Source organism: Cynoglossus semilaevis, chromosome 10 (assembly GCF_000523025.1).
Source record: "Cynoglossus semilaevis isolate Cse_v1.0 chromosome 10, Cse_v1.0, whole genome shotgun sequence".
NCBI lineage: Eukaryota > Metazoa > Chordata > Actinopteri > Pleuronectiformes > Cynoglossidae > Cynoglossus > Cynoglossus semilaevis.
In genome coordinates, this window is record NC_024316.1 from 16,297,198 (window position 1) to 16,320,937 (window position 23,740).

The 23,740-nt window shown below is 38.6% G+C and overlaps 2 protein-coding genes across 4 annotated transcripts in view; one reads left to right on the forward strand and one right to left on the reverse strand.

Annotated features, from left to right (window-relative positions):
* Positions 1-1,343: 1,343 nt before the first annotated feature.
* sdf4 (stromal cell derived factor 4) lies at positions 1,344-7,147 on the reverse strand. 2 transcript variants are annotated; one of them, XM_008319140.3, is made up of 7 exons: positions 6,937-7,146; positions 5,140-5,456; positions 4,417-4,553; positions 4,196-4,309; positions 3,886-4,044; positions 3,325-3,500; positions 1,344-2,740 (listed from the first exon to the last, which is right to left on the reverse strand). In XM_008319140.3, the coding sequence occupies exons 2-7, from the start codon at positions 5,448-5,450 to the stop codon at positions 2,564-2,566; spliced, it is 1,074 nt and encodes a 357-aa protein (XP_008317362.1). In that variant the 5' UTR covers positions 5,451-5,456; positions 6,937-7,146; the 3' UTR covers positions 1,344-2,563. The 2 variants fall into 2 exon arrangements, with proteins under 2 accessions (XP_008317362.1, XP_024915091.1); XM_025059323.1 differs by having other exon boundaries at positions 2,564-2,740; positions 5,140-5,453; positions 6,937-7,147.
* Positions 7,148-7,740: 593 nt separating this feature from the next.
* c1qtnf12 (C1q and TNF related 12) overlaps positions 7,741-23,740 on the forward strand; it is a 22,992-nt gene continuing 6,992 nt past the window's right edge. For both annotated transcript variants that reach the window (XM_025059324.1, XM_008319141.3), the window contains exons 1-5: positions 7,741-9,948; positions 20,812-20,916; positions 21,033-21,144; positions 21,261-21,445; positions 23,020-23,128. In XM_025059324.1, the coding sequence (XP_024915092.1) occupies positions 9,769-9,948; positions 20,812-20,916; positions 21,033-21,144; positions 21,261-21,445; positions 23,020-23,128 (691 nt within the window). In that variant the 5' untranslated portion in view covers positions 7,741-9,768. The remainder of the gene's footprint in view (positions 9,949-20,811; positions 20,917-21,032; positions 21,145-21,260; positions 21,446-23,019; positions 23,129-23,740) is intronic.

Consider the following 23,740-nt stretch of genomic DNA (forward strand, 5'->3'; position numbering starts at 1 on the left):
CCTTACTATAGCCTTACCATCGTGAAGTGAAGTTTTCTGTCAAAACGTGAATTTTTATTTAATTGTTGGTCAAAACTAAAGAATTTTGACAAAAATATTTGTTAAATTAATTTTAAAAATGTTATCTTTTCCTGCATATTTTTCATAAAATTAGGACATTTAGAGAACATTTATAGAAATTCATTTTATTTTTGTATTTTTGTCAAAATGTGAACTTAAAAAAGTAAAATTAAATTAAAAGTAAATTTTTTCTGAATTTTAACCACAAACATGGACACAGCTAAGTATTTTAAGGCAAATGAGTGTATTTTTGGTCAATTTTGAGAAATTTTTTCGGAGATTAGTTCAGGAATTTATTGGTATAGTATGTAACTGTGATCAAAAGTTGGCGTACCAAAAAATTAGGGCATTTAGACAACATTTTTAGAAATGTATTTTGAAAAATGTTTTAGAAAAATTATCTTTTTGCGTTTTGAAAAAAATAATTAGCAAAAACGGTTTTGGAAATTCTTCACAAAATCTGAATTTGTCATATTGGTCAAATAGTGAAGATTTTGATGAAAATTAAAACAAATTAAAAATGTTATCTTTTCTGCATGTTTCTTATCAAAATTGAGAAGAAATTTTTTAGAACTTTTTTTTTGAATTTCTCGGTAAAATTCTCATTTTTCATGTGATGTAGTCCGATGGGAAAAGATTTTGATGAACATTTTTGATGAACATTTTTCCAAAATTCTATATTTTCTGCAAAATGTTATATTTTCTGCAGTTTTAGGATTTGTTTTAAGAAAACATTTTGTGGGGGAATTCCTCAGAAAGATCCTAACTTTGCATATCATATTTGGTCAGATGGTGAAAAGATTTCATGAAAATGTTTTGGAAAAAATTGAAATTCAATTTGTTTTAAAATACATAGCAATGGTCTGTCTTAGGGTTAACATTTAAAAAATATAAACTTTTTCACTATGTCCAGCATTCATCACAGTCAGATATTATACTAATAATGTTAAATAAAGTTAAACTCACAAAAGTGAGTAACGATCAAAAGCAACATACTACATTAATAATTTCATATAAATGTCTTCAAACAGTATTTTTATAGTATTCTTATTACTATTTTAGGGTTTAGATGTAAGGCCAGGTTTGATGGTAGGGTTTAAGAATACAACAAAAAATATTTACGGTAACTTAGAGAACCCTTGGACAAAATGACAAATCCAAACAACAAATTTGAGACAACGAATAAATTCTGCCAGATCTTAAAAAAGAAAAATGGGCAAATCGCCAACACTTATTCTTCGATAAAAACTGAATCATACGTAAAAAATACAACACTTCAGTGATTTGCGTTACATTAGAAGAATTATTTATTACCAGTATATTTGCAATTTATTCTATAAATCAGTTAACACGCTACTGAATCCTTTTTCATGTCACACATGTCCACAGGTCACTGAAAAATAATGGAACTTTCTCTATTTGTGCATGCATTCAGGAACAGGACACAAGCAGAAATAAGGTGTGTACAGTGATGAAAGGTTCATCCCTAATCCTCCGTACCACCAGAGTGAAGCTCAACATCAGCTGATGAAGAACACACACACGTCCACGCTCAACAGGGGAATGAATGAGTTTCTCTTTACTTATATTTTAACTAAACTTGGACTTTGACTAACTGTAAGATGGACAACTAACTGTCCTTCAATCGCCATGGAGACATCCTGTGGACACACTCACCCATGCCCTCTGCCCCCCCACCCCCCACCGACAGGGCTATAAACCAAAATGGTATTTTTCTTTTCAAATCAATAACAGAAAATATTTTCCTTCCTTTTGTCTAAACACTTTTTGACTGTCAAAGTCAAATCACTTATATATTAATCTCTTGAATCCCAGCCATATAAAGTGAATGCAAATTATGTAATCTTAATTGACATTTTTAGTTACCTTCTTTGTTTTCAATCAACCAAGGATGGATTCTATACATTATAGACAAATGGTGTTTGCACCTCTACCAGCAGAATTCAATTTGAAAGTTGAAGTAAAGTGACGACATATATGGTATATATTTGAATGGCATCTCTAGTTCGTTGTAATTTATGTTTTTAAGCAGCATTAAAATTATTTTGCACTTCTACTATATGACAATAATTATATTTACACTGTGTACACAGACGGAGAAGCGGAGGATGTCACAACATTTGCAGCTCAGTGTGCTCTGGTGACTACAGTCTCTCTCACCTCACTCACACACGCACGCACACACACACGTTTTTCAGAATAACGGTGAATTGATTTAGCGTTGTTGCTGTGCTTCAACATCGGAGGCTGAAAGCACAGAGGAGAGATGTTTACAGATGGTGCATTGTTGTAAGAGGAGCAGTGGAAGAAGAGGCTTTAAAACACACACACACGCACGCACAACACACACACATAAACAAAACACACATACACAATTGCACGCTATGACACCCCATCACCTGTTAGGCCCGTTCCTGGGTTGATCCCTGACGCAGGCGGAGCATATCAGTCCATCTTTTGGAGCAACCAATGACACGAGTCTTCAGAACTCCTCGTGAACATTTCTGGCATAGTCCATGAGCTTGCTACCTGTGAAGTACTCGCTGTACTTGAGGATCTCATCCAGCTCCAGACTATGGTTCTGGTTCTCGTCTGCGACGGCGATCATCTGCTTGGCCTCGTTTAAAGCGTTGTGTTCATTCATGGGGTCCATGTACTCCTGGAGAAGAGGAGACATTATTAAATACTTTTCAGTGAAGTCTACTAAAGACAGTGAGCAGAGTCACAGAGTCATTCACATTTAAGTACGAACCAAATACCAAGTTTTGTGTACTGAGAATCAGGGAAAAGTTGAAGAGGCAATGTACTAGAAATTTGAATTTTCATGAAAGGACAGTTAATGCTGTATTAAGTATTGTAAACAGTTCAGATTTGCAAAGAAATTAGCCACAAAGCTAACAGTTTTTTTGAACTATTGGCCTTCTGCCTTTTTTCCCTGAATGGTACTTCTTTTATAATTGTTAGCCTTCTGCTAAGAGTATCAAAATGTTAGTCACTTTTTTATGGTTAAATTTAGAAAAATTATACTTTTTTAGTATGTCTATCATTGATCAGTTAAATTTAGAAAAAATATACTTTTTTTAGTATGTCTATCATTGCAGTCACATACCACACTAATAAGTTCCTGAAAAAGTCTCTAAAAAAAGAATAAAAAAAAAAAACAACTTGATTTTTTTGGCAAACCCCCCTTGAACAAATGTAACATACTATACTAATATTTTCCAGAAAACTTTCATGACTCACCTCCAGTTCTTCCATAGTTACAATGCCATTCCGATCAGAATCGATGACTTCCTGAAATTCCTTCTTCCTCTCCCTCACCCAGTCGTCATCGATGTCCTGAGCCTGTTGGTTTTCCACAATGCCCACGGGCAACGCAATGAACTCTGAGAGAGTCAGTTTCTTATCGCCATCCTGATCTGAAAAAACAAAAACAAAACTTAAAACGTCAAAATGACAATCCTGATCTGAAAAAACAAAAACAAAACCTAAAACGTCAAAGTAACCATGATCATAACTGTTGCTTCTTTGAAAAGGGTCTATAATAAAAAAACTGAAGTAAGTATAAATATAAAAAATAAATAAATAAAAGGAGCTAAAGAAACACAACAAAACAGAAAAATTGTCAAAAAAACACAAAATATAAAATAAATATTTTTGGAGAAAAGGATAAAAAAGAAAATGTTTAAATAAGATGTTTGTTTTTTTTTAATGTGCAATCCATAATAAATGATATTGCTGTTTGTAAATGTTAAATAAATAAATAAAAATGATTTCCTTCAGGGTTTTTTTTAAGACTCGTACCCAAGTCCCGTACAATTTCTTTGACCATGTACTGCAGCATTCCTCTGCTGTGCTCAGGGTGAAGGAACGACAGGAACTCCTCCTCATTCAGCACCTGGTCCGCGGGAGGACTGTCGGCCTGAAACCAGCGGTCCTTCAGACTCTCCAGAACCTCCTGAGCTGGAGTGATGATGGGACACAAAAATGGATGCTCAATCTTTTAAAAACTTTCTTCCAAGAATTCATTTAGTGAAGATGAGTGAAGTGAATCACATTGATTCAAATATAAATCAGTGCTGATGCTCAGGTGTGCACCACATCACAGACATACTTTCTTCATCCAGTTTCAAGTCCTCGTTGTTCCTGATCTTCTCTGCAATTTCGCTTTCAATAAAACCTTTACTGGCCAGAAATTTGACTCGATATTCATCCCATGTCACCTGACCTGTGGACACAAGTAATTTTTTCTTTACAATTCCAGCAGTAGGGCAAAATCATAACAAAATAGAAGACAGCGTTTGAGTGACGTTCAATAAAAGCTGATTTTTTTACCATCTCCATCTGGGTCAACAGCATGGAAGCTGTTCTTGTTCTCCTTCATGGCCTCCTGAAAATGCTCCTCTGTCTTCTCCATGATCCAACGCTGCATCTCTTTGGCACTGACACTGCGGTCTTTGTTGAAGTCGACTCTGTGAGAAGATTATTTTTAAAGACAATTATGGTCTGATATCACATCAGTCTCAGAACATGGATGACTGCAATCATCTGTCTGGTTTTAATGAAATGTAAAAAATATTTCAGGGAATAGGAATAGGGAATAGTTCTGCTGAATATTAAACCTGCACGATAAGAAGATGGAGAGACTTTCAAGATGCAGAAGTTGAAAAGTGTAGTGTTTGAATCCAAACATTTCCTGGTCAAAAGAAATCCAAGATAACTCAGGAGTGTCATTAGTTGACTTTTATTTGTTGTTTAGTTTTATTTCCAAATATAAAAATATTGTTGTTGCGTTGAGTGACAAAGTTCACTTGGAATGACAAACAGCTAGGAAAAAGTTGACAGTTTTTATTGACCTAAATGGTCAGTCTGTCAAATTTGGGCTTTCAAATTTATGAGCTAATGGAGACAAATTAAAAAGAAATTAGTCTGTGTATCTTAAACTCATTATGTGTACTTTGATCAAACACCAACCACAAAATCAAACATACACCCAAGTTCCCAGGAAAGGAATATCTGTTATATTTCAAACTTTGGCAGAAGAATAAAAATGCTTACTTGTGGAAAATGTCGATTAGCTTCCTCCTGTTCTTCTGCGGCTCGGAGTCCTCCTCGAACTCTTCCATTTCTTTTCCCAGAAAAACTTCCTGGTGGAAGTCTTTATTCAGGTGGCCGTCCATCTCCAACTTCACACCGTTCAGGTGATCTGGAGGGAGAATCTCATTCTCGTCCTTATTGGCTGGAGGTTTGTCTTTGGCCGCTGACATGTTGGCTGGGCGGGCGTGCACAACAATGGCGAACAGCATCAAGCAGAAAAGCAGCGATGCAGCCAGGATATTTCTGCACCACACTTTCCTCCAAAGTGTCATGATCTTCTGTGAAAAAATACATTTTGAAAAAGTTAGGTCTAATGTCACACAGGCTGCCGGAGCCTGCAGCATCCTTCAGTCTACTTGGGTTTTATAGGATTTATAACAGCAGGCGGTCCAATTCACTACACAGGCTGCTAACACCAAAGACTACATGCAAATGTTTTAACCTGATGCAAACACTAGAAATCATATATATATGTGAATTGAAAACAAAAGAAAAAAAATGAACAGATAGGGCATGATATGTGGTCAAACAGTGCGGCAATAGCAGTTATTATATTCCTGAACATTGTGTTTAACTGTAGTTATCAATCGCTGGTCCTTAGGTAATGATGTATTTTTATTACTCTAGTCTAGAGTCCTATGTGAGTGGCTAAAGGCCACACCATGAACTGTGACTCTGACACAGAAAAGCCGACAGGCAGCAAATGTAACATCATAGTGAAACTTAACTAATGTAATTGACGCACACCACACACAATGAAATGTGTCCTCTGCCTTTAACCCAAGCAGAGCTACAGGTGAGCATTCAACCTGCAACCTTCCGGAGACAAATCTGCCATCTTAACCACCAGGCCATCACTGCCCCATTGACAACTACAACCACAAATAATTGTTCCTATCATGTAGCGCTTCTTTCTTTCTTTCTTTTTAATATTATGTGAAACAACATGGTGTGTGCACTGATGGGCAGCTCCTTACAAGAATAAAGGCTAAGCTAACATTTTAAAACCACAACTTAAAATGTCATTAGTGGATAGATAAAAAGTACATGTTTATTTAAAGTATTATCTTCACTGAAAAAAGACTGGATTAATGCTTCAAAAGACAATTACATAATTACATAATATTACATAATACATAATATGTCAAATAAAGAGTGTAAATATCAGCACGTCTCTTTCTCGACAATAATGCACGTCTGTAAATGGAGCACGAGTCGAAAGAGGGTTATACACGAATTAACAAATAAACAGTCAAAGAAAATCAGCGATTAAGGTCCACCAACATTTTTTTGTGTAAATGAAATAGGAACTAAAGCAACTTCTGAACGGATATGCCTTCACCGTTGGAACAAAATGTCACAAATCTATGTATATTCAACAACTTTAACGCAAAGGGTGTAAGAAATTTGTAGTTTTGTGGTAAGCAACAGAAATAAATACAAGAACGGCAGGTAATACTACATTCTTAAATGTGACGCCGATAGTGATCTCGCCACGTCATTTCATTCAAATTTGAACAGCGTAGTTGTGCTAAGTGGCTAACAGCAAGGGTAAGCTAAAGGTAAATAGTTAGCATTACCATTGTTAATATTTATTATTTACTACAATTCAAGCGTCTAGTGCCAGGTGTCATAACAATATATATAAAAACAAATAAAAAACAAAAGAAACCAGAAAAGTTAAACCGCCTCTAGCTACGGTGTAAACAGCAGGAAGCTAATGTTCAGACAGACCTGCGGCGGTGAGTGCAGTCATACCTGTCGAGCTTCAGTTCCTGTACACGTGGCTATCGAACAACACGCCGTCTCTGCTGCTTCAAGATTCAGGCCAAAACAACACCACGGAGACCCTAATCCAGAAGAGGGACGATAGTCCGGGGTGCAAACGTTTCACTTAACTCCAACACCCTCAAGCTGTCACAGCTGCTGGCGTGCTAGCCACTAGCCTGACCTGGACCAATGGGTTGAGAATACGTAGGAGAGGTGCTTTCCCAGGACTTCCGTTTAACGAATTGCACAATAAAAGACCTAAATTGAGCAATTTTACGGAAAACCGTATGACGTACCGAAAACCTGTCTACATTATTTTTACGTTATACATTTATGCCTTATTTATGAATTATTCTACTAGAAAATAGATAGGGAATACAAAGAACGAATGTTCTATTAATAAATAGTCAACGTCATAAATTATGTTGATGGATCAAAGTGGATCAGCATGTGTTTCACAAATATAATTTAATAAAGAAAAAACACCTCAATGAGTGAAATCGACTGATGTTTCACCCCAATCTGATTAATTTAAACCATGATTACAGATTATTATTTCCGGTCTGTTGACCTACCAATTCGTACAAAATTTGCAACATGTAGTATGCAGATGCAATATGTTGTTACCATAAACAGAATTGTGTGGATGTTGTAGTTATATTTGAATTATAATTGTTCACATAACAAAAACTATTTTGCTTAAATATTAGCTGGATATTGTTGCTGTAAACAATTTTATAAGTAAGTAACGCAGTGCAGGTCAGTCAGTCAAGTCGGTCAGGAGATGTAATTTAAAAAAATGCAATAACTCAAGGGGTTTTGAAAGTACTTTTATTAGTAAAAGTAGGAAAAATATATAATAAATATAATAAATTCAAATGCATATACAGTAATAAAAATAGGAAACGAAGGGAAAATAAATATATGAAGGTACAGTACATATAGTATATACGTGATTTCTAATACGCTGACGTTTGATCTTATTTTGATAGTCTAGCACGGTTGATATTGAAAGATTCAGACGACAAAAAGTCCCGACCACTACAGATTTTATACTGTACTGTAGTTGTGGTGGTGAGAATTTGGTTGTACTTTAGGCCTCTTCCTCTGGGCGTCGCTATTTTAAAATGAAATTTAAACGTCAGGTAGCAACATCCAAATACGTGTAGGTTGTGATGTAAAACGACTGAGTCGAGACTGGTGTTGTTTATCCAGAGGAAAATATAGGAAGGATGACTTTCTTTTCCTGCCAAAAAAATAACAAAGAACAGAACAGAGGAAAAAAATCCTGCAAAATAAATAGAGAGAATATGTATGTAATTTGCAGAGAAAAAAGAGCATGAGAATTAACTTGAAATAAAAACAAATTTTAAAAAGAGAAAAACACACTGTGCATGTCTATAGTATGCAGTAAAGCTGTCAATCTTTGGTTTCTTTCTACAGAAAACAAATTACTCAAGATAATGAAATTAAATAAATACAGAATTTATTTTCTTCCATTTCTTACTCAGAGCTAAAGAGAGAACTCATTTTAAACCACCTTAACAGACTTTAAGACAAACACACAATTTTATATCACACTAACACTCACAAAGTGTTTGGCAGAGGACCTCCTGAGACGGAGCATTTCATCTATGAGATAAAACAGAGCTGAACAAGACTGTAAGGTTGCCAATAGAGAGTACGTAGAGGGAAAATGAGAAAGAGGGAGGTGGAGAGCGAGAGAGGGAGAGAGGCAGAGAGAGGGTTGAGGGAGAGAATAGTGGGAGACAGGAAAAAACTGCAGAGGGAGGGAGAAAGGGTGATGATAAAACTCCACCGTGATCCCTCCCGTAAGATTAGTCAGACAGCAAGGGTGCAACTGAGACCAGAGGCACTGGAGAGAGCAACCAGGAGAGACCTGCTACAAATCAAATCTCTGCACATGGCCTTTGACCTGATGAACTGCTGGGAGAATCAGTAGCAGACTGTAGCAGCCGACAGGGACGACAGCAGGCTGCTACCTGTAAAGAACCAAGAAGAGAAAGAAGAAGGAAGTCAAGAAGGAATTAAAGAAGAAGAGAAAGTGGAAGAAGAAACATCTGATGTCTATCTCCTCCTGGCGTTGTCTCTCTTTGCACCACTGCAGGTTTATGGCGTGCCAGCTTTTGTACTGATTTGCATCATTTGACAAAAGTCCAATTTTTCCTAAAAAAAAAAAAAAACCCTGCAGATTCTTTGTCAACCAAACCACTTCACTGGGGACTGGAGCCAAAGTTCATTGTAGGAAACAGCAGAGGAGAGAAACAGAGGAAGAGCTGAAGGAAAAAAAAAAGAATATTGCATCCATCTCTCAGAATCCCACAGCCCACCCTCAATTTTTGGAGACCCCCGCCTTTCTGCCCCTTCCTTTGCCCCCCCGTGCCCCCTGAACAACCCCCCAACAGAGCAGAAAGCGTGAAAAATCTCACTAATGGGTTTATTTGCTGTCAGATCTGCGCTGATCTGTCATTCCCTTGGACCATTCTGCTTGACACATTTCATAGTTGAGTAAACCTCCTGGCTCTGTGTCTTGACTTAACACTGCCCCTGCATCGCTGTACTGGCTGAGAGCTCATCAAGAGTGGAGCAGCAGCAGCAGCAGCAGCAGCAGCAGCGGCAGCAGCAGCAGCGGCGGCAGCAGTCAGTCAGTCCTGTCAGTCTATTGGAAGCTGCATTCCTCCGGCTGCCTTCTCCCCTGTTGGCTCTTCAGCTTCTGTGTCAGCATCCTCAGCCTCAGCTCCAGGCGTTCCAGGTTCTCTTTATTTTGGACTGTGAAGAAGACGAAGAAGAAGTGAGAAGATGTGGTGGTGTGGGGCCGGGCCTCTGGCTGTGGTAGCTGCAGTGTTTTGGACTCAGTGTGTCCTACTGAATGGGGTGGATGCCAAGAAAGACAGAAAGAGGCCAAAGGAGACCACCCCACAGCACACAGAGACTTACAATTCAACCCTGTCCAACAGCGAGGAAATTGGTGGAAGCAAGGTAGTGTCATTAAATATTTATCTTTATTTAGTTTGTTAAAGTAACGTGATCTGTTTTGGGTCGTTTTATTTTTATGTATTTTTTGTTGCTGAGACTCAGCATATTAGCTTTGAATGATACGGATAGAGTTCGAAGTCTGGTTGACCAAGTGCGATTTTCTACTTGTCAAAGACAATATGCAGGGAATTATCTGTGACAAAGGTAAAGAATCAGCACAGGGCAGGTGAAGCCCACTAGGTCAAGACTCAGACAGTGAGACGAACCAAAATGTGTGAAAGACTGAATGGATGACTTCCGGAAGTATGCCAGGAATGTGGACATCTAAAGGCTGATCAATGCATCAATTAGTGAGCGCTGCGGGTGTCTGCTGCCAATTTTACGGCCTGTGGGAAGACTTCAAGATGCTTCCGAGTATCGTACCACAGAGATAAGATTAGACAAGATGAGATAAGATAGGACCACCATAAGTAGTAAGGTAGTAGTAAGGTATTTTTGTGTACTGCACAGTAGTGCAGTAGTACATACAATAAGAATACAATGACAATAAAAGTAAAAAATTTTTTTTTGGAATATTTTAAACTTTAAAAAATAAAGCCCAATTCGATTTGTCTCTCAGATGTCTCCAACAATTTTATCATCACATCTCTGTCTAGTGTTGAGTTTTTATGTGTTTTTTCCATTAGGTTTTGTGAACTTTAAAAGATAACATTTTGTAGACAGAGCAAATTTAGGTTAATTTTTTTTATCAAAGTTTGAATGGAAACTGTTGAAATATTTGTCTTTCCAGTAGCCATTTATTCACATCTGTTTGTTTATTACTCAGAACTGAAAATTATTGGAAAAAATATGTTTTTACTCTATAGACGAGGTGAAAAACAGGATGTGACCTGGTGAGACCAAAATCCCCCAGAAGTCTAGAAAAAAAAATTGAATAGGAAATGCCCACATGTGGCTAAATCATTACTTTATTAATGTATCTTTTTTTAAAAATTTTCTTAAAAATCATTACTTTATTAATGTATCTTTTTTAAAATTTTTCTTAAAACCCTTTGACTTTTTTTTTTTTTTTTTTAATTTTCTTAAACCCCTTTGACTTAACCTCATTCAACAATCAGTGAACTGAAACCTGTTTATAGCACCCTCTACTGTAAAATAAGATGCTGCTTCAAGCTATGTGTTATTTACACATTCTGCAGATGTTTGTAAAATATATTTAAAAAGGCAGATAAAATACTAACTGATTCGATGATTATGAAAAAAAGAGACATGATTCATAAGCGTGACGCAGAACAGAAGATTTAAATGATTCAGGACAGTGAACGCACAACTCCTATGAACTAGGAGGAATAAAACATAAATCTGTCAATGTACACAAAAACATAGCAGTAAATAAAGGTAGAATCTGTTTTGTATAAAAAATATATTCACAACATATTGCACAGACCAAACAGCAGAGCTGTCTCTGTTCTAGGAGCTCGACCCGGCCCATGGCTCAGTTATTTATTGGTTTATTGCGGGTGTTGCGTATTTGCAAAGCTTTCCAACAGGCTACTTGTCAGCCCACCCATTATGTTGGCATTCTCACGTAACCCTCACTGTATACCAGCCGTCACTTCTGCCTCCTCCAGCAGCCAGTCTCTGGATTCCTAACGGTAACCTCCACCACATCCCCCCGCCTTAGGACCAAGCAGTGAGGTCTCTTTTGTATCTTTAAGAACACATTCTAGGTGGCTGTGGCCTGCTGGTGTTTATTTGACTTGCTTTGCCCTGTAAAAGCACAAGCTATGAAGAATGACCTTGTGTCAACCATCCAGCCCGCTGAGGATTGCTCCCTGTTGGGAATTGACTCCTCTGTCTCATCCCCGTGCGGCGTCTTCACAAACACACTCAACAAAGGTCCTTATGGGCCTTATACGGCCACTTATAGACCAAGTGCCGTGATGTAACAACTCCTGGGAAAGTTAGGTGGGCAGATATTTAAAGACTTATGGTGATGTTGTTCCCAGCCCATTGATTCTGTCATTCACAGGCCTAGCCTGACTCCGCTGTGTCTGGGACATCCGATAGGGGCGGTGCGGCCCCAAAAAACTGGGGCAGCGTGCCGTGTAAGCCCCTCACAAAGCCCCATAGAAAGGGTCCTGAAAGAGAACACCTCGGTGAGGATTAGCCTTCAGTGCCTCCCTCTCTGACATTCTTTTCATCCTTCTCCCACAATCAGTGGGTAATGACATAATCACTCTTAAGACAGTGTTGTGGTGGATAGTGTCATTGCCAAATGTTGTCACCTCCGTCCAGAACCTGAGAGCTGGCTTTGACGTACTGTGTGTGGAAGTGATTGTTTCCAAGATCCGCTTCTGTACGTGTCACTCTGCACCGAACATACAGACTCACCTGAACCAGGGTCACTCAAATACAAATCCACAATAAGTCCACAATGAGTCCAGTGGGAGAGAGAGATGGGGGGGAGGGGGGGGTATGGTGACCCAACATTCTACATCCAATCAAAAGGTCCATTAACTTGTTCCAGCAACAGGCCACGACACTGTCGTGATCAAAACAAAACATCCCTTTAATTCAAAACAACAACGAAAACAAAACAAAAAATAAAATGAAATGATTTTCATTGTGACATATAGAGAATCAAGAATTAAAAAATGAATATGCATGTACGAATCATCGATAAATGTACTTGTTTAAAGGAGAAAGTAAAAACATGACGTTCTTGCTAGACTGATTCAGTCCACAAATTGGCCTCTCATGGGCCCTATCTGGCTTGTAGGCCGTCATTTGAGGACCACTGACCTGAACTGTGTGATAACATCAAAGCGTTAAAATTAAGTAAACTTTGTGATTTAATCCCATTACACTACTGTTAAGTCCCCAGGGAAAACAACAGGTCTATTGGAGCCGTCCTGGCAACAAATACATGTTCTCAAACAAGTCAAACATTTACACTTCACATTTACATTTTTCCTCTTGTGCCCTGTGGAAACAGATGAATCAGTGCCTACGATGGCATTTGCTTTCTATTTGACCAATCCCATGTGTGGGCTGCTGGCAGCCCGCACTCATACACAGCATTCCTCAAGAGATTTTCCATTTGAAAGTGATCACAATAGTGAGGTAGTGAGCTTTTGCTGGGAGTAGATTTATTACAATACAAACACAAGGAACATTTTAAACCATCTCAATGAACCGTCACATCGAGCAATTTAAGATCAATATGTCAAATATGTCATTTTTTTTTCTTAAGCCTTGTTGCTCTCCACTTTATAGACGAGAGGTATCTGTCAGAGCTGAGAGCAGTGAGGGATCAGTGATGGCTGTAATTGGGGGAGTCAAGTCAAACATCACGCCTGGCGTGTTGAGTAATGGTTGGGTTTAGCCCGAGGCGAGGGGTTTTGTTTCTTCTTTCTCATTCCCAGTGATGATTAATGCAGCAGTGTGTGGGACCTTTGGGATCGACCTACACATACAAGACAAAAGCGAGTCTCATAGGGATCAGTGCCACAGTGTGAGCACACGCCTCTCATGAAGTACTGTCGACTACCTTTGTTTTGTGCTGTATGGTTGTGACGATGATGATGATGATGATGATGATGAACCTCCAGAACCCCACAAAGGTCACGCTTGTTTAACAATGAGAAATGACCCAATCGAATTATGTGGTGGAGACAAATAATAAATGGTTGTTACAACTGAAATTTGCAAGTAAAATAAACCTGCGGTGTGTGAGTTTCACTTCGCGGACCCAGACCTACTGTTTTATTTGGATTGTGTTACGTTTGTAATGACCTTAGATTGATGCCAGATTTACAGAAATCCCTTAATCTTGCTAGACTCCCCTCATGTGCTGGTCAGTGTCCAAAAACAAGGATTTCAGAACCATTGCTTCGCTTTTCAATAAATTGGTCCAGTAATGATAGTCACTGAACAGGAGGAGGATTTACTGTTTCTTTGGTTTACTCTGCAAATAAAGCTGAAGCAGTCGTATTACACATTAATTGGTAGAGCACGTCCGCTGTCAACCAAAATGATGCCAGACTCTGCAGGACATATATATGTATATATATATATATACTGTATATATATGTATATATATAATACATGTCCATGTCCAACCTTGAGGCTGAAGTACTGGGTTCGGTGAAATATCTTGTGGCCTGGATGTTAAAAAAACAGAGCGATAATTCCATGCCTTATGTTGACCTAATTGAAGTGTATGTGGATCTGATCTGGACCAAATATATTTTGCTATTTGGGTTTTGATCTTCTTGCGTACATTTTGGTTTGAAACAGTGAATAAATGTATGAATATAAAGAAGGAAGATTTTACAAAACGTTCAGGCTTTTTCTATACATGCTGTAGTGTTAAGAGGCTCAGTGGCATCAGCTCAACTGCCTAACGATATCTCATATAAGAGCTCCATGAAACTCTAATTGTTATTACTGGTACATCCTCGGTTTAAAACATAGTGGTACTAAAAAATTAGTCTTTACAGTAAGACATTGCATCTGTATGTTTACTATACAGAACACTGACTCCAATCATCTATCTCACCAAACCAAAAACACCATGTACAACAGAGACTGAATGATTTCCGTACTCAAGTGTTAATGTGCCCAAAGTCAGGCCATGGGGCAAAGCTGTACCTGAGACGGAGGGGGTGCTTTTCAACAGCTCATTTTACCTACCACAGTGAAAATGAGCACTCGCTCCAATTTCAAAGCTATAATTTGTACACAAAACAGATGTGACGCAGCAATCAGAGCCATCACTTTTATTGTGTGAAGCAAAGACTGTTTCCTGTGATTTATGTAAGAAAATCATAAATTATTTCACTCTCTTTCACATGCGTTCACAAGCAAATAAAGGCCCATAACGTCTCACTTCCCGCGCCGTGGAAACATTTTTTAATTTCACATGTGGTCGTGGTAGAATTCTAGGCCTTAGAAATGGGACTCCTTTCAAGAATGCAAAACGTCATCAGAAGTCTCCAACATGTCGACACATTTATTTTGCTTTTGTCTGCAGCAAAGTGGAGACATGTCAAAAAATGTTTTAAGGCCTGAAAATAATGGTGGAGCTGTTTACGTTTTGTGCAATCCACTCCAAACAAGGTTTGTTGTGGCAAGCGTAAATACACAACATGCGAAAATAATGTTAGGATTCCGTTGTTTTCTGAAATCTCCCTGGGACATGTCCCTTGAAATTCTCCATTGAAGGGCGGGTCAAACTAAGATTTATTTTCCTTCGAGACTTTTTTTTAAGTCACGATAAAAGGTAGAGGGAAACCTCGTAGAAGTAAAGGAGATACATTTGATCTCACCGATAGTTTTCGGAAACTGTCAGTGATGCTGATAGAAACATGGACTGAGTAGAAGGAGTAGGGGCCATGACATCACCGTATTATAACGAAATTCCTTCTAAGCATCTCGACAACGTTACAGTACAGTGAGCGTGTCTTGCAGTTTTTGTTTTGTTTTGTTCTACGATCTAACTGCAGGTATTACTTGTACACAAACACAGGTATGAATGTGTAATGACATAGATGTGAGCATATCCTGGGCCCACACATCCTGGGTGACCATGCCTAGAGGGCGGGAACGGGACCCGGTGTGCTGCCGGTTCAACCAAGCATGGATGACTGCACAGAGAGCAATGCAAGAATATAAAAACCAAGGGATTACAGGAGAAGGATTTCTTTGACTCTCTTTAAACCTCAACCTGTCTGTGCAACATTTTAATCATCATCGGAATATGTCGTGACATCTTTTGTACATGCACCGGTTGTAAAACAAATAGTACATAAAACACGATGAGTTCAAACGTATGTATGGAAAGTTGGAGGAGCCGGCAGCAGCGAGGCAGAGCTTTAGTATCTGGTTACAGCCCCAGAGACATGTTTTAACAGTTGTGTTTGTGTTTTTGGTGGCACACTGCCCCGGGGAAATATTTTTCCATTTTATTGCCTCAAATAAATTCAACGTAATTTTACCCAAACTACATGACAAACACACTTAAACGGTAGAGCGTAAGAAAGAGTATTCCCCCAGACCAAAATCAATCTTTGGAAGGTAATAAAATCTCCTGGGAATGATCAGCTTTGATCACGGCTGTTTCAGTAACGGATCCAACCACTCCAAACACATTCTGTGGTGTGAGTTAATAACACTCCCTGTTCACTCTCATCCTGTGCCACGATACTGTACATGTGGTGCAAATTAATTAATACAGTATGTTTTGACTGAGTATACACATAGAATTCTGAGTCAAACACACACACACACACACAGGGCTGGGAATTTTTAACACTTTAAATTAGCACTGACATTAACACAATTATCGTTCACTAATGTTCCTTAAATTAATTCGATTCATTAAGAAAGTTTGGACATCTATTTAAACATTGGGACACATGCTAACATGTGTATCTGTCCATATTTACTTAAACACTGTTCTGAAGGCGGTCACTTTAGGGTCACAGTTTACTGTGGGGTCTCTTTCTGAATGTCCTAATCAGGACTCTGCAGTGCGAGTGAAACCTCAGTGAAATCATCTGACAGTGGATCGCTTTCATGAGATCAGAGTGTGAAAAATGCATCATGACTTATGGATTGTAGTTTCACACCTCTCAGCAGCCTGTGCTGTTAAAGCACACGCTCACACCTGCTGACAGACCAGGCAACTCTGAGGCCCTCAAACATCACCACTGATCAAAGCCAGAGCCCCGATGGTCTTCGTCAGCTCTCGGAGTGATACCTGTTCATGACTTGAACATGCCGATGCAGAGCTGCATGAGGGAAGATGTCGTCACCATCGTGCCACAGTCAATAGTAACAACTGAGAGACTGAAACACTCTGACAAGTCCTTCTGTCATCAGCCAGTATGGTTCTCATATTGACAAGTTCAAAGTCACAGCTCAACTGTACACAACTTAAAAAAAAAAAAAAAACTTGTTGAAGAAGATCTTTAAGAGTGTCTTTCTTCAATTCCTGCCAGTATGTCAGCATTGTGTTCAACTAAACAGGCAGGGATTTGAGTCAATTATGAGGTCATTTAAACTAAAGTTAGGGTTAGGGTTATTATATTTCATTACACATACTTTTTGTGAGAGTTTTGTTTGGTGGTGTGCCGTGGGGTTTTTCCTGATTATATATTTGTGCTGTGGTTTAAAAAAGGATGGGAAACACTGCTCTAAAATTATACTAGTGAATATTGTGGACCATGTGAAGTTTTTTAAGTTGTTCATGTAACAAGAAGCAGTCATTTGCACTAAACAAACCTTGTCAACAGTTGCGTTTTAAAAGAGCATAAACAAACCTTGTCAACAGTTGCGTTTTTAAAGAGCATTAAAGGCATGAAAAATAAAAAAAACCCTTTTTTGACGATCACACAAGAAATTACATTGAAATGTGTTAATCAACTGACAGACCAATCATTTACAAAAGTATATCTTGAAACAAACAGATGATAATTATTACTATGGTCAAAGCATTTCTACCTGAAGAGAAAGAAATTCTTCATTCTAGGGTTTTGGTAAATTAACTGTCAAGTGCTGTGTGATTGAAGAAAGACATCATTTTGCGACAACAATTACATAATTTTAATTTCTGAAACAACAGCACAAATATCACTAACATGCACACTTTGAGTGCATGCCTTAATCTTCTGGCAAAGTAAGTCAGGTATTTTTTCATCAGTTTTAACGGAGGAAGTTTACGGTCACACAACAAGCCCTCATAACAGTAAGTGAAAAATTGGCATCAGTGACATGCAGTTCCACTTGGTTGCCTCTGATTCAGAGGAGATTGACACGACTCGCGTGCGTGTTGAAAAAATATCAACTGCAGACTGAGGCAGACAGCAGGTCTGGCTGGAGTCCAACACATGGAGAAGTCACTAGTCAACATGTCATGTCTGGTTTGTTTATTCTGTACAGAACCTGGCATGTCAAAACAACACGCTGAGATTCTGTCACCATCACATCACAGGGGGATAGATGGATGATCCGATCTTCACATATAGGTTCAACCCATAAACACTATACACATGACTCAGTGCAGATGGTATGATTGCAGATCAGGTCTACTGAGGGCTTAGGCTGCAGTAAATGAACAATCTTGTCTGGTACCAGGTGTGGACAAGGGAAGGTCAAACAGATCTGAGGAAAATTATGGTTGGAATACTGGAAAAATGCTCTGGCATCAGGTCACAGTCTGCCTCCTATCTTACATCTGAGTTACATCCAGTTTCTTTTCAATTATCTGGAAAAAAAGATGCAGCTAGATCAAAACCTGTTACAAAACGATCATATTTTTAACAGATGTCTATTCATGTTTGGTTAAAAGTTTGAAGTTTGCTCTGATTTGGGTTGTTGTGGAAAAAACCTGCTCAAAGTAAACACAACACAAATCAACATTTGAATCATATAAAACAAACGCTCCACAGCTGTTGGAGACACCTGAGAGACGTGTCCTAATGTGTTTTAAATAATAAACCTGGACACTTTTTGAAACTATTACATTTGTCTTGGTAACTTTTTGACTTAACTGTGTTTGTGACAAACCTGAAAAAAATGTAAATGTTTTTTAGTCCCTTTTTCAATGACACTTTTTGAAACTATTACATTTGTCTGAGTAACTTTTTGACTTAACTGTGTTTGTCACAAACACAGTTAAAGGTAAATGTTTTTCAATCCCTTTTTCAATGTTTTTTCACATAATAATGTGTAAATTCCATAGCCAGCTTAGAGGGACGTTGAACTGAGGTCTGTCTGACCTAAATACAGATGATGTGGTGATTTATCTCTTTATCACAGAGTTTACACACATCACAGAGAAAGGTGTCGGAATTACCAAAAGGAAACATGTTAGTGCTACTTTGTCAAATACTTAGTGAATTAGAGAGTCCAGGGTATAAGTGAGGAGGATGTGAGGGCAGCCGCGGAGAAATGAAAAGTGGAAAATGATAAACAGATGACATACCTGTGATGGTATGGTGAGGGAACACTTGGCTGAAGAGTGGAAAAATAGGGAAGGAAGGAATGACGATTTAGAAAACAAAGGTAACTTGTGAAACTGTTTGGGCAAAAAGTTGACCAGTCAAAGACATGAGACGGAGTTAGTGAATCCAGGCTAAAGTGAGATGTTCTCCAAATTGGACCGCACTTTGGCTTCTTGCCAAGTGAGGTAAAATAAATACACGACTGCATATGTAAAGAGATGAAAAGGCAAAAAGAGTAAGTTGGGAGAGGCAGAAAAGTATGTGAGAGTGGTGCAGGTCAGGAAAGATAGTATATAACGATGCCCATTTATGAAAACCCAACCCAAAAGTATCGGCGAGTACACATATAGAAATATGCTTATCGATTTTTTAAAGAATGGTTCCTGGGAACAATCCAACCCAAGAAAGTGGCTTAAAGAAAAAAAACATTGAATACTCTGCAATTTACACAGTTGTAATAAACTTCCCAAGTTAAATAATATCTCTGCACCACAAGTGAGTTCAGATTGACTTCAGTGCTGAGTGCTATGGTGTTCCTCTGATGCAAAATTGCCAAAAACATAGTAGATTACAATCTTTAAAAACAACAACCAAAAAAAACATAGTGTGCACAACAATGAGAATCTTACATGGTGATGGAAAAAGCAGTCCATCCAGCAGACTCTTATGGAAACAGTAGAGTTGTATATAAATATTTGAGTTATACTTTTATCTGTTTCCAAGCCCTAAAGTCGCAACAAAAACACAAAGTGATCCAACATCCAGCCGGCCCAGCGCCTGTTAATGTGTTTATTTTTCCTGCTGTCAGGGAGAGCAGAAGAGAAGAGAAGAGAAGGTCACTGAGAGAAAGTGACTCCTGCGAAACCCAAACATTAGAAGAAACCTCTGTCTTTTACTTCACGTAACCAGACGTCAAACAAGGGGTCACTTTGTTGAGTGTTGGACAGGAGAAAACATCTCAGAGTGTAAGGACAGGGACGTGTTGCTTTTGAAAGATACCAGTGATCCATGGCCCTGATGCTAAACCACAACAAATTCTATTTTGTTCAGGAATTTACCTGCGTAGCTGTGTGAATCTTTTTTCCTATCTTGTCGTCTGGAAAAGTTTAGAGACAAAGTCACAAGAATTTCAAATTCACTCAGTCACACTCTCTACCAAAATGAAGGCATGTCACTCAAGGGGGAAAAAAACCATCAAATTCTTCCAGGGTTTGTAGTGACGTTTCTTATCTCTTTAACAGACGGTACGCTCTTTTACAGCTATTTATTCAGAATGAGTTACTGAGTTCCGATAAGGAGGAGAGTAACTGCAGTACGACAGTATAAGAACTGCATATTCTCCTAACACGTGCAGTTTTATTAAGAATAACATTTTTACGTTACAAACTGCAGTAATTAACGTCTGCAATCCTCGACCCAGTCTTTGGGAAACAATGGTCTAGAGCACAAGTCATTTTTTAATAGATTGTCATTTAACCTCAATCTCACAACAAGGGTCGTTTACGATGATCCCAGCACATGAGGCAATGAAGAAGTATTTCAGTAGACAAAGGGACATCAAGTATCAAGAAGATGATGTTTACTGGATGGGTCAAATACAGTGGTCATGTTCAGTACGTGTATAACAAATGTATGGTGGGTAATTGACAATTCTAATCAAGCTTATGTTTACAAATGTTAACCATAAACTGCATCTCCCACAATGACGGTGCAACAAGTATTAACTCAATAATTTCTGTCAATTACCTAGGAATATAATAAAAATAAAAACATAAGTTCCTAGGTAATCAATCAGAACTAACTTCATTAACCAACCAACTTAATTTGGGACGTGTTGCTGTATCTTCTGATGCAGGTCTCTGAGCACCAGAGAGTCGATCCACTTGGATCATGGATGGACTTTGTCAAAAGGCCTGTTGGAAACTTTCCCGCAAAGTGTCGCAAACGCAAACGTCCACTGGTAACGCCTTTAATATTCACTGATAAAAGTCATTTTTATATCGGTTCCATTTGTGATTTAGAAAAATCATGTTTAGACTAAACAGGTTGACGATCTCTATGTTTTTTCCCGAATAGCCCGGCCCACCGGGTCCCCCGGGTCCCCCGGGCCCACAAGGACCTCCTGGCTCACCAGGCGCTGAAGTGACCCAGGAAGTTCTTCTCCACGAGTTCAAAGAAATGATTAAAGGTAAAAAACAGACCAGGCTGTAAATGCACAACTTTATATCTTGATTGTTATGCTATAGTATTTTACCTCTTACATCGTCTTCATCTGGACCTGACTCTAAGCTATGGTTCTGACAGAGGCTACAGAGCGAAGGACAGCGGCCCTTGAGAAACAGACCAGCCCCAGTCAGCTACCGACTGCCCTCCTCACCCTGGAGGGTATGACCTCCTACAGGCGAATAGAGGAGGCTTTCCACTGCAAGCTCAAAGGACCAGTGGTGGTGGATAAGAAAACGCTGGTGGAGCTCCAGAACTTTCAGACAGTATGTTTGTATGACATTGAGTAAATGTTTATGAAGTGGTTCTGCCATGCTCCCTGCTTGCGGCTGAAAAAGTAAAGTTTTGGCTAGTTCTCCTCTGTTTGTTTCTAAGCCATTTGCTTTTTCTCCGAGTGTTTGGTAATCATTGCTCGTCTGCGGAGATTCTCACTCATCCAGGTCACTGCTTTCCAAACGTTTGGACTTGTTCTTTGTTGAAAATGTTTTCTTCTCGACTAAGACCGTAACATTTAAGGCTAATCATGGTGGGGATTATGAAGGGATCGTCCCTAAACTGGCAACGTGTGCAGTGCCACTCCATCACTAGGACCGGCTTTGGTTAATTTTTTTTTTCTTCTTCACTTTAACACATCACTCTCTGGGCAGTGTACAAAAGGCACTCTGTCTCAGACTTGGAATAAAGTGTGGAGAGGACAGAAATAGACACTGTTTGAAACAGCACGCTGTAGTGTAAGGACTATCCCTCCATGGGATGGGCTGACAAGGCCTGAGGGGGAGTATTAGGCTGGGCCGAAGTATTAAGACCTGTTGACTAAGCAATAAGCTGTATAAATGTGTTGCTATTTATACAAGGGAACACATGTTAACCATTAAATACCTGCTCACATGTCGATTAACAGCCTACTGGATTTTTATGAGCGAAAATAAAGCACTTTGAAATAATTTTTCTGCAGAAACAAATCGAAGAGATGACCATCTCGGTCATTATGCTAATTTTTCTTTTCTTTTCTTTTTTACATTATGGATACAAATAAATGGTTAAAATGACATCACAGACTCTCCTCCCTGCCCTGAGGGGCTGATATCAACAAAGCTTTAATGCCTCATTCAACCAGTTAATTACAAGATGGTGTTATTTTTATTTTTATTTTTTTTCCCAAATCTAATCTTATACCTCAATCAAATCTTTTTCAGGAACCATTTCATAAATCCTTTAAGACCAGTGTTCACCCTCTGAACATAAGAAATGCACATCAAAAACAGGGTGAGGTAATGCTGCCCTCGGTGGATACGGTGGAGCTGCACACCTCCAAAGTCATAATACTGTTATCTTTGCGTAATAATGGACTATTTAAGATTGATGGTCGTATTCTTAACGTGTCGTAAAGTATTTTATATCCACTTAAAAGTTTAATATTTTAACCCAATCGCTAAAAGACCACAAAAGAAGCTGCTAGATAATTACATTTTAATAAAGACATTTTTTGTGTAAAATATAATTTTTTTAAAGAAGCTGCTAGATAATTACATTTTAACATTTTTTGTGTAAAATATATTTTTTTTAAAAATCCATTGATTAAAACTTTCTTGACAAAGCTCTGTAATGTTCTGGTGCTGCATTCCAGTGTTTTTAGCCGAACCAGGACTGTTACATTTTCATTTTGTTTTTGTATCAATTTACACTTTTTGTATTGATGTTTGCTACAGGTAGACGTACTTTGGTGTTGAGTCACATGCTAATCATCATTGCCAAGACTTTATATCTTGTAAAGTCAGTGTGTGAAAAAGCTACAATTGAATTGAAAAAAAAAATAATAATACATTTTTTCTCCTTCCAGCCTCCAGCTAAAGGTGCGTTCATCAGAGGCTCAGGAATGGACCTGTCTACAGGAAGATTCACAGCTCCCATCACAGGAATCTACCAGTTCTCTGCTAATGTCCACATTGGTAAATCAAACTGAAGTTCTTATAGATGTTATAGTGAGGCCTCAGTGCTGTAGAAGCCAGACTGCTGCTGTAGACGTTGTCACAGTCTGATGATTAAGACACAATTTTATATTTTATGTTCATGAAAACCACGGGATACGTTGCGTTTGACCTTTTGAACAAAATAAACCGTTCAAACGTGATGCCTGGGCCAATGGCTTCATAAGTGTCCTATCAACTTCTCTAAAGCGATGTGGTTTTGCGACTATTTAAGCTAAATTGTTAGCGGGAAGGGGAGGGGTTGGTGGTTGTGTGTAACACAGCGAGACGTCTGCCAAGCACCAGACCACAGTCCGAGAGCAGTTTGAGAACCAAATGTCAGAAGATTTGTTGCGGATTGTTGTGGCGTACTGAGGAATTTGTAGAGAGAGTTAGAATGCGGTGTAGTTTTCCTGAGGTAATTAGGGTACTATTGATACCCCGGCTGACACCGTCACTGCCTACTGATGTAGTATTAGAGCAGTCCTGATGACAACCATACATCAAATAGGCCTGGCTAATATGAATGGATATATTGGCAGCGTGAACATACACTACGCCAGTACTTCTCAAATAGTGAGGCGGACCCTCTTG